This window comes from Trachurus japonicus, chromosome 4, assembly GCF_045865225.1.
Source record: "Trachurus japonicus isolate A0001 chromosome 4, Traja_1.0".
In the NCBI taxonomy this organism is placed as follows: Eukaryota; Metazoa; Chordata; class Actinopteri; order Carangiformes; family Carangidae; genus Trachurus; species Trachurus japonicus.
The window spans coordinates 18,549,003-18,563,251 of NC_140910.1; the positions used below are offsets into that span (position 1 = coordinate 18,549,003).

General features: G+C 40.7%; 1 protein-coding gene across 1 annotated transcript; it reads left to right on the plus strand.

The window, feature by feature from the left end:
• Positions 1-4,494: 4,494 nt before the first annotated feature.
• On the plus strand, positions 4,495-13,668 carry LOC146988799 (vitellogenin-1-like). Its single transcript, XM_085774521.1, has 34 exons — positions 4,495-4,626; positions 5,165-5,185; positions 5,330-5,481; positions 5,569-5,820; positions 5,913-6,074; positions 6,164-6,312; positions 6,394-6,544; positions 6,641-6,798; positions 6,883-7,048; positions 7,130-7,255; positions 7,335-7,553; positions 7,632-7,849; positions 7,937-8,034; positions 8,169-8,293; positions 8,378-8,479; positions 8,563-8,682; positions 8,774-8,960; positions 9,326-9,419; positions 9,507-9,692; positions 9,805-9,937; positions 10,016-10,214; positions 10,303-10,805; positions 10,907-10,948; positions 11,044-11,112; positions 11,216-11,422; positions 11,514-11,656; positions 11,736-11,871; positions 11,973-12,096; positions 12,178-12,358; positions 12,451-12,545; positions 12,676-12,770; positions 12,960-13,125; positions 13,233-13,394; positions 13,480-13,668. The coding sequence occupies exons 1-34, from the start codon at positions 4,587-4,589 to the stop codon at positions 13,578-13,580; spliced, it is 5,082 nt and encodes a 1,693-aa protein (XP_085630647.1). The 5' UTR covers positions 4,495-4,586; the 3' UTR covers positions 13,581-13,668.
• Positions 13,669-14,249: the final 581 nt, after the last annotated feature.

The following is a 14,249-nucleotide window of genomic DNA, read 5'->3' on the forward strand; positions in this document are numbered from 1 at the left end:
GGGGAGCCTTAGCGCAAGGTGGACCACACTCAATTCTATGACGTTGATGTGTTCGCCATCCCAGGGTGGTGCCCACACCTATGCACTATCCTGTCCTCCCAGACTGCCCTCCAACCTGTTAGGAAGCATCTGTGGTCACCACCAACTTCCTTGATGGTATCCCAAGGGGAACCCCTTGGAACAGAAGCATCTTGTTCCTCCATGGGCATAATGCTCAGAGACATGTATGTCACCTGACGTTTCACATGTCTGTGCAAGTGTGGGTGGAGATTGAAGGCATTCAGCCACCTCTGCAGTGGCTGAACCCAGAGGACGCCCAAAGAAACAACAGCCACTGCAGCAGAAACCATTCCCAGTAGCCTCTGAAAATGGACCAATTCTAGTCTCCTGACGAGACAGAATCGATCCAGGGAGGTCAGAATGTGGGAAACATGGAAATGTTAACAAGAGTTGATGGTAGAAGGCAGCTTCTGGTGGTGGGGGGGGGCAGGGAGAGCTGGCCAGCTTAATGGGGGGACTGGATGGCAGACTGGTTCATTGGGAAGGGAGGGCAGGCCGGTCTAACAGCAGGGGAAAGGGGGGGGGGGGGCAATGCAGGCGGCAGCTGGTGCAGAAAGATGGAGCTCCGGTGGATCTGCGGAAACACAGAGAGAGTGCGAGACACCAAGGCCAAACTAGAAAGTACAACAGAAAATGACAGTTGGACTGCACATAACTCATGTGTGTCTTTTACGACTACAGCTACGGGACAGAGCACAAATTAGCCAGTCGTTCAAATAGGGAAGGAGCTTCCTCTGGGTCACATCTCTAACTGAGGAATGAGGCTCGGTGTGTGTGTGTGTGTGTGTGTGTGTGTGTGTGTGTGTGTGTGTGTGTGTGTGTGTGTGTGTGTGTGTGTGTGTGTGTGTGACGTTACATTAGGCTGATATTTTGCACATTCACTTTTTGTGCAATTGCAAGACTGCCATACTGGAGTGGGAGGACACATACCCCAGCACCAGCAGGAGAATATTGTAGTTGAGATCGTCCATCAAAACGATGCCATTACTCTACATGAAGTGTAAATAGGACAAATGTGATGTTGATGAATTGCTGTGGCCTGACCGAGCCCAAAGATAAGATGAAACTCAATGACTATGTGATCAATTATGTACAGTCTTTTGATTTTCCTATCCTTTACATTGCATTATACAGTAGGCTGTAGACTTTCTGTATTGATCAGTTTCTGAACTAGTTCTACATTATTCTTCTTTTTAGGTGCACAACACATCTCTGCATAATGCCATTGTTCCAGGAACTGGTTAGTCTGCTGATAGACGATAAAACACCAAATGTCATTGGTTGATAAATAGTTTTAAGTCATTTATCAAGACACAGATCAAATACTTGCTGGTGGCAGTTTTATCCAGCATGTGTGTTGAGTCTGAGACCATGAACAGTTGTTATAAGTACTGCTGCCTATTGTCCTGGTTTGCCACACTCAGTTTTTGGTGGACTGGTTGTTCCTACCTGACCCACATTTACTCATTAAATGAGCTGAACATGCTCCGGAGGGCAAAGTTCAGGACCAGTGATGTGATTATACACACACACAGTTAACCTAATGTGGTTACAGCTCCTCCATATCAGTGCTTATAGAAAGATGATCATGTGTCTGTCTGATCAGCTCTGTTTTGACCTTAAGATCGTGGGTTTGATTCCCATGTTGACAGAGATGGCAAAACCGGCAGTAGCCCCGTGGGCCTTTCAAAATTTCCCCAGAGGAAATTTTCTAGTTGGAAACTCTTCTGCACACATCTGAAAACACCAACACAGAAAACTCAACACCAATCAGCCTGACCTTTAGCACTACAAATAGAGCTCAGGTAAGACGTTTTTGTCAACTGGCGAGACCCAGAGGAAGAGGTAGTTGTGGAATATCTACATCATGTAGTTGTACAGGACGGACCTGAGCAGCCAGGGTTTGGTGTCACATCCAGCAGCCCAAAGACAAGATGATGCTCAATGAAGCTCAATGATCAACAGTATGATCAACTGTGTAAAGTCTTTTACAGTAAAGCACAGGTTTCACCGGTTGAACACAACAACTCAAAATTTGATCACACTTGTGTTCAATGATGTGAGGGCACAGTCACAGTCACTGATCCAGTACAGAGAAATGATGCTGCGGTTGAGTAATGCACTTCTCATTTGTATATTTTTGTACTTTATTTTTACGTAGGCTTACTGTATACAACTGCTAAATGCACAAGATTTCTGTACTATTTCTGTATTTTTGTACTGTACAAGTGCTACGTGTAAAATGTACAGGATTTCTGTTTTTTTGTACTTTTTTTCTTTTTTTTACTGTACTATGTACAAGTGCTAAATGCACAGGTTTTTTGTTTTGCAAGAGGAGAGGATGAGAGACGACAGGGTGAAGGAAGAGAGGATGAGGGAGGGAGGGATGAACTGGGAAGAAAAAAGAAGAAGGAAGGAAAAGGGGATGAAATGGATGTGGAGAGGGAGGGAGGAGGGTGAAAGAAAGAGAAGGAGAGAAGTGCTAAATGCACAGGTTTTTTGTTTTGCAACATGCATTTAGCCTGCAGTGAACAATAAACATTACTAATTTCTACAGCTTCATGTCTTGAGCATTGTGTTTTCTATTTTTCTATGTAGTGTTTAGTGACTGCTCAGTAGTGTTTTTAATTTTGATTGACTCAGGGCACGATTTGAGAACATAGTTCAGTTTTGGGTACAGATTGAACTGTTTTGAGGTGAAAGTTTGGTTTTGCAAGAAGAGTCTGAGGTTTTGTGAATGTAGCTTGAAAATTGGGGTTTGTGTTCACAGTTTAGAGAAAAGGAGAGCAGCTTTCGAGAAATGTGTCTAGTGTGTAATGATTGCTCAGTAGTGTTTCTATTTTTACAGCTTAGTGCAAGGTCTGAAAACATTGTTCAGTTTTGAGCTCAGGTAAAACTATTTTGAGGCAATGGTTTGCTTTTGTAAAAAAGAATTAGAGGTTTTGTGAATTTAGTTTGAGAAAAGAGTTTTGTGTTTCCCTAAATAAATTTAGAGCAACATGGAGCCACTACTCTGTCACAAAATTACTCTGGACAAAACAACACTGCATTGTGTGCCCTGTTCAGTGCCTGCTAAATGCACAGAGAATGAGAGAGTGTGTCAGTAAAACAACCAATCAATTGCATACAGTTTAATTAAAACATTTTATTAAATAATTTGGAGATGTGTAACCATACAGTCTCTTAGAGTGATGGTACAGCATTCTAGAGGAGCTTAATCAGTATTTGCATATAAACTAAAACTTTGCTGCTGAAATGTTGGGATAGGAATGGCACATTATACTTGACTATGGATTTTTCAGTCACTAAGAATGAAATTCAGTGAGTGAATCAGTGATTGAGGATATCATAGTGTTTGTCTATATGAAATATTAGAGATAAGACAGTAAACAAACTGCATGCAACAATAGCATTGAGCTCATACACTCTATAAATAACAAATACACAACAATAAGGGTGTCAATAACAGTATAGGTTTATTTAAGTTATATGAATGTTTAGCTTGAGAAATTTTTGATTTTCATCACAGGTTATTGTTGTGGGTTTTTACGAGCATAATTCAATACTAGTGTTCAAGCCATTCACACAAAGGAAAATATTTGATATCAAACTGATGTTCTGTATTATTTGATTAGATAAAATGAAATACATTGATGGCAACACCCATTTGCGACAACAATGCTCCCTTCATTTCATAATGAAGACGTGAGCATTTCACCGTAAAATGTCATGACATCAGTGGTCATCCTGACCACATTAAATAAAGTGAGCAAACAGCTCTAGTCATGTTGCCCTTTTGTGTGAACTTTGAAACTACATGTCAACAATGTGATGGACACCTGCAAGAAACATTCAAATCCCTCACAAAATTAAAATAAGAAGGGAAATCAACTGTAATATCTGTTCTGGTTAATTATAATGTATTTATTGACTGTATTTCTGCTATTCATTCAAAACTTTTAATCTAACTTAGGTTAAAAAGACAAACTATGTAATTTTGGGGGAAAGTTCTTTCTAACATTTTTCAACAATAATGTTTCAGAACAAATTGTACTGCAGACCTGGTCCTTATACCTTCCCTAAAATGAAAAAAAACAACAACTTTATATTTCATGTTCCAAATAAGAGTGCATAAAGCAACTGCCAGGAAAAAAAGTTTTAATATCTTAAAACAAACTTGGATTTTTGTAAGATAACAGAGTTTTATAATAAAATATGCGTGTGCAATGAATTGTTAGTACACACTTTGAAACAGAATGCTTGACATTGTGGATGAGAACATGTTCAAGTCACCCTAACCTTTTGTCTACTGATACACATCTCGTCACCCTCCCCAATCAAACCAAAGTTTGTTGAATCTGAAAGGGTAAAACAACCTATTGATCTAATACACTGTATCAAACATCAAACACCGAACACACCAGGGTTTGTATCATACTTTTAGGACATCCTTCTTGAACTTTAGTCAGCACCAAATTTCCCTTTAAATAGGCTGTTTGTCAGTCAGGCGTTGACATCCATCAGCCATGAGAGTAGTTGTCCTCGCCCTGACTCTGGCCCTTGTGGGTGAGTAGGATATCTGTATTATTGTACTATACTGTTACATATTCTATGTGTTTCTTATTTTGGCTTTGCCTTCATGGTTGAATGGAAGGTATTTCAAAATGAAATTAGACCGGGATATTCACTAGCAAACTGATTTATCACAAAGTAGGCAGGCATGATGCAAGAAGGTTTGAGAGAGTTTCAGAAACTTTTCAGTGGAGAAATAAGAGAAATGTGAATGATGTTTGACAGATAGTTTACTTAGCCCTCAGGAAAAAATGTATTAGGCATGTTCCAAAACAGACTAACTGATTACTATTTCCAGTGATTTTAACAGCAATGTCACAACCTAAGAATTTGCTATAACATAGTTTAAGCTATAGGGTAGTGTAATATAATGTAGCAGGCTGCCACAAAACAAGCAGTTTTAATTTAAAACAAAATGTTAGAATGTTAAAAACTAAATTAAATAACTTTATTTCAGAATTATTTTATTATTTACTCATTTTGACTTGTTAACTACTTCATGAATTAACGTCATTATCTCTATTTCTCTTAGCGGGTCAACCACATAGCTTGGGTAAGTTCCGTGCTTTATTATAATCTTAAAAATAACCCTTTTTTTTTTTACCATAAGTGGTCTTTATGATGTCATGAAGTAGTCTTAGTATACATTTGGATATAATGTAGAATATCTCTCACAGAAGAAAAATTGTGTTTACAGCTCCTGATTTTGCTGCTGGTAAGACCTATGTGTACAAATATGAGGCTTTTCTCCTGGGCGGTCTGCCAGAGGAAGGTTTGGCAAAAGCAGGAGTCAAAGTCAGCAGTAAAGTTCTTATTAGTGCCGCAGCACAAGATATCTACATGCTGAAGGTAAGGATGAAAATATGGAGCAAACAACAACTTTTTTACTTATGCAGCGCAAATTGCCCACTGAAAAATCTTATTTCTACACTGTAGCTTGTGGAACCTGAGATCTTTGAGTACAGTGGCATCTGGCCTAAGGATCCTCTTATTCCAGCAACCAAGCTGACCTCAGCACTGGCAGCTCAGCTCATGGCTCCCATCAAGTTCGAGTATGCCAATGGTGTTGTAGGAAAAATGTATGCCCCTGAGGGAATCTCCACATTGGTGCTGAACATCTACAGAGGTATCCTGAATGTCCTTCAGCTGAACATCAAGAAGACACAGAATGTCTACGAGTTGCAGGAGGTTTGTCAACTATCCTACACATGAGTTATGAATCTATCACAGGAAGCTGAATCTATCTCATCTATATAATTAACATATGCTCCTCTCATTAGGCCGGAGCTCAGGGTGTGTGCAAGACGCTCTATGCCATCACAGAAGACGAAAAGGCTGAACGCATCCTTCTGACAAAGACCAGGGACCTGAACCACTGCCAGGAGAAGATCATGATGGACTTGGGGATGGCATACACTCAGAAATGTGCAGCGTGCCAGCAGGTAGATTCTTAGCCATTCTGTATGATTTGTACATTTGTGTAAGTAGAAAATGTTGCATAATCAAGCATCTGTGTGATTCATCTTAACAGACTTCAAAGAACCTTAGAGGTGCTACAGCATACAATTACATCTTGAAGCCAGTTGCTAGTGGCATCCTGATCCTTGAGGCAGCTGTCAACGAGTTGATTCAGTTCTCACCTTTCAGTGAGATGAATGGAGCTGCTCAGATGCAGACCAAGTATGTACTGTGCAATGTTAAGATTGTAGTCTTTGGACTTAACAGAGCTGCAGATTAATGATGTTAAACATTGCTTTCAAGGCAATCCTTGGTCTTCCTCGAGATTCAAAGGGCCCCTATTGTACCCATCGAGGCTCAGTATCTTCACCGTGGATCTCTCAAGTATGAGTTCTCCACTGAGCTTCTTCAGACACCCATTCAGCTCATTAAGATCACCAATATACAGACCCAGGTATTGTGTCATTAAAGGATCAGTTAAGTTATCCCTTCAAATTTGTCAAAATCTCAATCACAGCTATTGACTTCCACTGCATTGCTGTGTTCTCAGGTTGAGCAGATTTTGAATCATCTGGTCACCCATAACTTGGACAGAGTCCATGAGGATGCTCCTGTGAAGTTTTTGGAGCTCATTCAGATCCTCCGTGCAGCTAACTTTGAAGACCTGGAAATGATCTGGAGCCAATACAGACACAAACCTACATTCAGGTGATTTTTTTGGGGTTTGAACAATATATGTTTATCTAAAAAAAAACTGTCTACAGGTTTCCTCATTTCATTTTCATCTTTCAGACAGTGGATTTTGGATGCCATCCCTGTCACTGGAACACCTGCTGCTCTGAGATTCATCAAGGAGAAATTCCAAGCTAATGAGCTGACTATTGCTGAGACAGTTCAGGCTATGGTTGCATCTGTTCACATGACACAAGCAAGCATTGAGAACATCAAAGTGATTGAGGTGGGTAAATCGAATTGTAAGTTACTTTGTCTGCAATAAGAATGGAGGCATGAACACTTTCTGATTGTTGCTCTCTTTTAGACTCTGACAGTTAACAACAAAGTGCTCGAGAATCCAGTTCTGCGGGAAATTGTCCTTCTTGGCTATGGTACCATGATTGCCAAGTTTTGTGCTCACAAAGCTGTGTGCCCTCTTGAACTCATCAAGGTGGCGTGAACTTCTTTTAAGTACTTTGCCATTTTCTAGATGAGAAAAGGGGATCTTGATTTCTTATTTTCACCCACAGCCCATCCAGGACCTCCTTGCAGAGGCTGTTGCTAAGAATGACATCCAGGAAATCACCCTGATGCTCAAAGTTTTGGGTAATGCTGGCCATCCTTCTAGCCTTAAGCCAATAACAAAGATCCTGCCCATCCATGGTACTGCAGCTGCATCTCTGCCAATGAGAGTCCATGCTGAGGCCCTCATGGCTTTAAGGAACATTGCAAAGAAGGAGCCCAGAATGGTGAGTTGTCAATGGCAAAGAGTATTTAAGACGAATTTTCTGAAAGAACTTCACTGATTTTTTTCTCTTGCAAATTAGATCCAAGAATTGGCTCTTCAGCTCTACATGGACAAGGCTCTTCATCCTGAGATCCGTATGCTTGCATGCATCGTGTTGTTTGAGACAAGGCCTCCAATGGGTTTGGTGACAACTCTTGCTAACATTGTGAAGACTGAGGAGAATCTGCAGGTAGCAAGCTTCACCTACTCTCATATAAAGTCCCTCAGCAGGAGCACCGCTGACATCTATGCCCCACTGTAAGGGTACTCTCTTATCCCTATCTATTGTCAAGTCTATCTGAGTTAAGTGATCTGTTTACTCAAGTTCTTGTGCTCTCCATATAGTGCTGCAGCTTGCAACATCGCTGTCAAAATCTTGAGCCCTAGGCTAGACAGACTGAGCTTACGTTTCAGCAAAGCCATTCACAAGGACATCTATAACAGTAAGACCAATGTCATATCTGGTGTGATCTTATATCATCTAATCAAAACTAAATAACCACTTTATCATTGGTTGCACCACAATAATATAATAATAGTTTAGTATAGTTAAAGACTGGTTTACACTCTTTCTCAGGTCCTTTGATGCTCGGTGCTGCTGCTAATGCTTTCTACATCAATGATGCTGCCACCATTCTGCCAAAATCCATTGTGGCTAAGGCCAGTGCCTACATTGCGGGAGCTGCTGCTGATGTTCTGGAGGTAAAGGGAAAATAAAACCTAGCTTCTTTTGGCATTAGAAATTACTGCTCAAGTTTTTATTAAAATGTATTGATATGTTCCTAGGTTGGAGTGAGAACTGATGGCCTCCAAGAGGTTCTTCTGAAAAACCCAGCTATTGTTGACAGTGCTGACAGGATCACCAAGATGAAGCGTGTCATCAAGGCTGTAAGCAATTTAACTGTATCAAGTAACAAATACCAGAGTAAAAAAATCATACAGTGTCACCTCATGGTTTCCTCTGTTCACAGCTCTCTCATTGGAAGTCTCTGCCAAACAAGGGGCCTCTGGCCTCTGTTTATATCAAGTTCTTTGGACAAGAAATTGCCTTCGCTGACATTGACAAAGTCATGATTGAAGAGGCCATCGCGGTATGATTCAGATCAACTCAAACCCACTTTATATAACATTCCATCACAACTTTGCAACACATAAAATGTATGATCAATTCTCTGCCTACAGCTCGCCACTGGACCATCTGTCCAGGCAATGGGTAGGAATGCAATCAAGGCTCTGCTGTCTGGTGCCTCCTACCACCTTATTAAGCCTCTGCTGGCTACTGAGGTGCGTCGCATCATGCCTACTGCTGCTGGTCTTCCAATGGAGCTCAGTCTTTACACTGCCGCTGTGGCTGCCACAGCTGTTCATGGTGAGTAAAAGCTACAAAGCATCAACATTTAGATTGTTACAGCTCCCAAGTGTCTTGATTAAATAGTCCACCATAAGCTTATCAAAAGTCAAAAGTGCTGACCCTCTCTAAATGTTTTAAAGCAGCCATTTGTAACAGCCCAACAGGGTTTACAAGTGTTGAAAATGCCTTGATGATATCTTAAAAATCCCAATAATACCATCTGTACCAAATAGGTTATTTGCAATCTTTAAAAAGAAAAAAGGAAACCAGTGTTTGGGCTTAAATAAAAAAAACACTGGTTGGAGATATTGTTATATCATCTAACTAAGAAGTTTAAAGGTTCTATGCTTGGCAGTGATGCATTCATTTATTTATTTTCTCAGTCAAAGCCACCACAATACCAGCTCTGCCTGAAAACTTCCATATGGCCCACCTTCTTAAGACAGACATGCAGCTTGAGACTGAGATCAGACCAAGGTAGGTACACTATCCACAACTACTATAAAAATTGAGCTGTAAATATATGATATCATGAAATATTACACAAATTTCTACCCCATCTAGCATTGCTGTGAACACATTTGCTGTGATTGGAGTAAACACCGCCATTCTTCAGGCTGCCGTGCTATCAAGAGCCAAGCTGAACTCAGTTTTGCCCGCCAAAATTGCTGCAAGACTTGACATCAATGAGGGCCACTTTAAGATCGAAGCTCTGCCTGTTTCTGTGCCCGAACACATTGCAGCTGTGCAGTAAGCCTTGTGTTTTTAACTCATTTGTGTAAGCTCAAATATATCATCCTAAAGTCACTTTGAAATTTTATTTTTAGAGCCTAAATTATTCCATCCTTGTTAACTTCAATAGCGTCGAGACTGTTGCTATGGCAAGAAATATTGAGGACCTGGCTGCTGAAAAAATCACTCCCCTTATCCCTGCTAAAGTCCTGACCATCTCAAGGGAGATTCTCACATCTAAGATTACTTCTTCAGCCAGTTTGGTGAGGTTTGAAAATATAGCTTAGAGTTAGCCAATAGTGTCATCATTTCCAACAATTAAAATGTATTTCTTTCCACAGTCAAGGTCATCAGAGATGATTCCCAAGGATATGGCAGCTATCAAGCCAACTCTTAAATCCAAGAAATACTGTTTGAAAAGTATCGCCATTGGAATGAAAGGTTGTATAAAGGTTGCCACTGAAAATGCTGCTACCATCAGAGACACTGTCCTGTACAAAATGGCTGGAAAGCACTCTGTTGCTCTTTCTCTGACACCAAGTAAGTATTGATAGCTCAACACCTTTTGTTGAAGGATTACGCATGAAGCTAAATTTAACGTTATTATAATATTTAATTATGCTTTTAGTTGAAGGTGAGGCCATTGAGAGACTGGAAATGGAAATTCAAGTTGGACCAAAGGCTGCAGAGAAGCTCATTAAACAGATCAACCTGAGCGAAGAGGAAATTGTTGAGGGAAGACCAGTCTTGATGAAGCTCAAGAGAATCCTGGCTCCTCGTCATAAGAATGGCACCCTATCCTCCTCCAGCTCAAGCAGCTCACGCTCAAGTTCCAGATCTTCCTCTGTCTCTTCCAGCTCATCATCTCGTGCCAGCAAGACCACAGATGCCGTTCCTCCAATCAGAAGACTTCGTAGCAGCAGCAGCAGCAGCAGCAGCAGCAGCAGCAAGAGTAGTAGCAGCAGCAGCAGCAAGAGCAGCAGCAGCAGCAGCAGCAAGAGCAGCAGCAGCAGCAGGAGCAGGAGCAGCAAACTCAGCTCCTCTAGGTCTACAAGCAGCTCTGCATCCAGCCTTGCATCACTCTTCAGTGCTAGCTCAAGTTCCTCTCGCTCCAGTGCTCATATCTCAAAGGTTAATACCAAAAGATTGTTTTATTAGTGTGCATGAAAGAGTATTAATGCATATATGCATGTGTAATGCACGGAATCTGAAAAAATATTTCCTCTTAATAGAGAGTAACTTATCACAAGTTCCAGAAGAACCACAAGAAACAGGTATGTTAACTGGTGCTTTAAACAAAAGACAATGTATGGTAGATTTTACAAATGTTGATGTTTCTGAATTTTAATACAATATCATTACTGTATAGATCGTCACCTCAGCAGCAGTTTCCAGGAGCAGAAGCAGTGCCTCAAGCTTTGAGGCCATCTACAGGAAGGTGAATCTCTGCCATTTTTTAAAAATCAAAATCTCCCTTCAGATCCTTTCACAGATGAATTTGTTGGTTTACTTAAACAGATTAATTTTGATTCGTCCAACAGAACAAGTTCCTTGGCAATGAAGCTGCTCCTACCTTTGCTGTCATCTTCCGTGCTGTCAGAGCTGACCACAAGCTGCAGGGATACCAACTGGCTGTCTATCTGGACAGACCTACCACCAGACTTCAGGTCATTCTAGCTGCCTTGGCTGCTGATAACAACTGGAAGTTCTGTGCTGATGGAGTTCTGCTAAGCAAGCACAAAGTCACAGTAAGACAATTTTGCTGACTTATAGCTCTTAAGACAAAGACTACCCTTGACAACAGTTGCCTCATTGCCACCTGTATGTGTTTCTAAATAGGCTAAATTTGGCTGGGGAGCAGAATGCAAGCAGTATGACACCATGATCACCGCTGAGACTGGCCTTATTGGTCCAAGCCCTGCAGCTCGCCTCAGAGTGTCCTGGAGTGAACTACCCTCTGCCCTTAAACACTACGCCAAAAAGTACACAACTTCACACACGCTCTCTTAAAACTACTCACCTGCAATAGACTAAAATCATATTTGTACATTTCTTTTAAAGGGTGTATAGCTACATTCCTGCTTCCATGCTGGCTGGCTTGATTCAAGGGAAGGATGAACATGGTGACAAGCAGCTCTCACTTACTGTGGTTGCAGCATCTGACAGGATAATTGAACTCATTTGGAAAACACCAGATGTATGATTGATTCAGTTGTTCTCACCAAATAAGTGCTTATTAATGTTAAAGTATTGAACAATTTCCAAATTGTTGATTGTTATTAAATATTATCTCTACAGCATATTGTCTATAAACTGGCTGTGCACCTTCCCATCACTCTGCCACTTGAGGAAATCACAGGTCTGACACCCTTCGATGAGGTGGCTGATAAAGTTCACTACTTGTTTGCCAAGGCTGGTGCAGGTAAAGGCTGGCCAACATCAAATGTATTGGTAGTTACCACACAGTTGACTTGCACTAAAGATTTAACGTTTTTTCCAACAGCTGAGTGTACCTTCACCAGAGACACACTGACCACATTCAACAACAGGAGATACAAGAACGAGATGCCTCTGTCTTGCTACCAAGTTCTGGCTCAGGATTGCACTGACGAGATGAAATTCATGGTTCTGCTGAAGAAGGATCACATTGAACAAAACCATATCAATGTCAAGATTGCTGACATGTAAGTGTTGATCAAAAACACATTCTATCCATAGGTTAACAAAACAAAACAAAACAAAACAGAACAAAACATTTTCATTTCTGCACTTGTAGTGATATTGACCTGTATCCGAAGAACACTGACGTGATCGTCAAGGTCAACGGAATGGAAATACCCATCAGCAACCTGCCATACCAGCATCCAACAGGTTTCTGTACACATTCATTACAAAACACAACAAATCATGCTTAAAGCATAGTTCTGTGGGAACTGAACATTGTGTCAAACCACTTGTATGTACTGTATTTAAATTGCTATGTCATTCTTTTGTCTTACAGCTAAAATCCAGATTAGACCAATGGGTGAAGGCATCTCTGTGTTCGCTCCTAGCCTTGGTCTTCATGAAGTTTACTTTGCCAAGAACTCGTGGAAGGTAAATTTAAAATTGTGCACATTTTAGGAGTAGATATAACTAAAAAATATATATATATTCAGAATAGGGTTTTTGAATAAATTATGACAAAATTTAAGCTTTAAACTAAGTGTATCAAAGAAAATGTTGCAGCTATTTCATTTGATACAGCATGATTGGTCATTTATCATGTCTGATCCTGAAATGCAGGTTAAAGTTGCAGACTGGATGAAGGGACAGACCTGTGGACTGTGTGGAAAGGCTGACGGGGAAATTAAACAGGAGTACCGCACACCCAGTGGACGCTTGACCAAGAACGCAGTCAGCTATGCTCATTCCTGGGTTCTGCCAGCAGAGAGCTGTAGAGACACCACTGGTAAGAGAAAACTTCACTTTTGCAATTAATATTACAATCACTTTTACAGCAACATTAATTTTCTTGCCACTCACCATTTCTCACTTTTCCACACCTTTCTCTTACAGAATGTCGTATGAAGCTTGAAACTATTCAGCTGGAGAGGCAGGTTACCGTCCATGGCCAGGAATCCAAATGCTACTCTGTTGATCCTGTGCTGCGCTGCCTGCCTGGCTGCTTCCCTGTGAAGACCACAAGTGTTACTGTTGGCTTCCACTGCGTCCCAACTGGTGAGTCTGGCAGAATTCAAAGAACATTAATATGTGGTGGAAAGATACCCAGTTTATAATTGTTCTGATCCCTTTTCTTGTGCAGATGCTGCTGTGGTTCCTCACAGTATCTATGAGAACAGCGTCGACCTTAAGGAAACAGCAGAAGCTCACCTGGCCTGCAGCTGCACTGCTCAGTGTGCTTAAGCTGCATCTCTGTTTGAAGTATGGCTGATTTGTAAATTTCAAAAGCTATGTGCATTCTTAAAATTAAAAAATACTTTACCATACTGTTCTCTTGATTTTTCTATTTCTTTTTCTGCATTTTCACCTCTAATGGAAAGCATAGTCCAGAGAGAGAGACAGGGGAGGCAAAGAGAGGGGTTTGAAACAGGGTTGTGGCTAGATGGGGGCGGTTACTCTACCAACTGAGCGAAACACTGCCCCATAAGGCTGAACATATTTGTATAAATAACTATTATGAATCTCATATGCAATAGTAAACAATAAAAATAATCTTTCATTTCATTTTAAACTTTTCTAAACAACTTAATTGTTAACAAAAGAAAAACAAAACAATCAATCAGCTGTCTATGTCCAGGGTACTGACTACCTTATCCTAATACTGTACTTAAAAAGATAAACTTAGAGCTCACAACATTACCAGTTGATTATAGTACAGTTTAGATATCCATCAATGTTAAAGTTTTACTAATACAAAACCAAGAGCAAATGTAGACAGTGAAAAAGTTATTTATTACAACACTCACCTCTTCAAAAGACATTGCTGTTGAAATTTTGCTTCAGCCTTAGGTTTACCTCCATCTGACTGTCTGACACTAGTCAGTCACAGTCTCACTGGAAATGGCCAGGTGG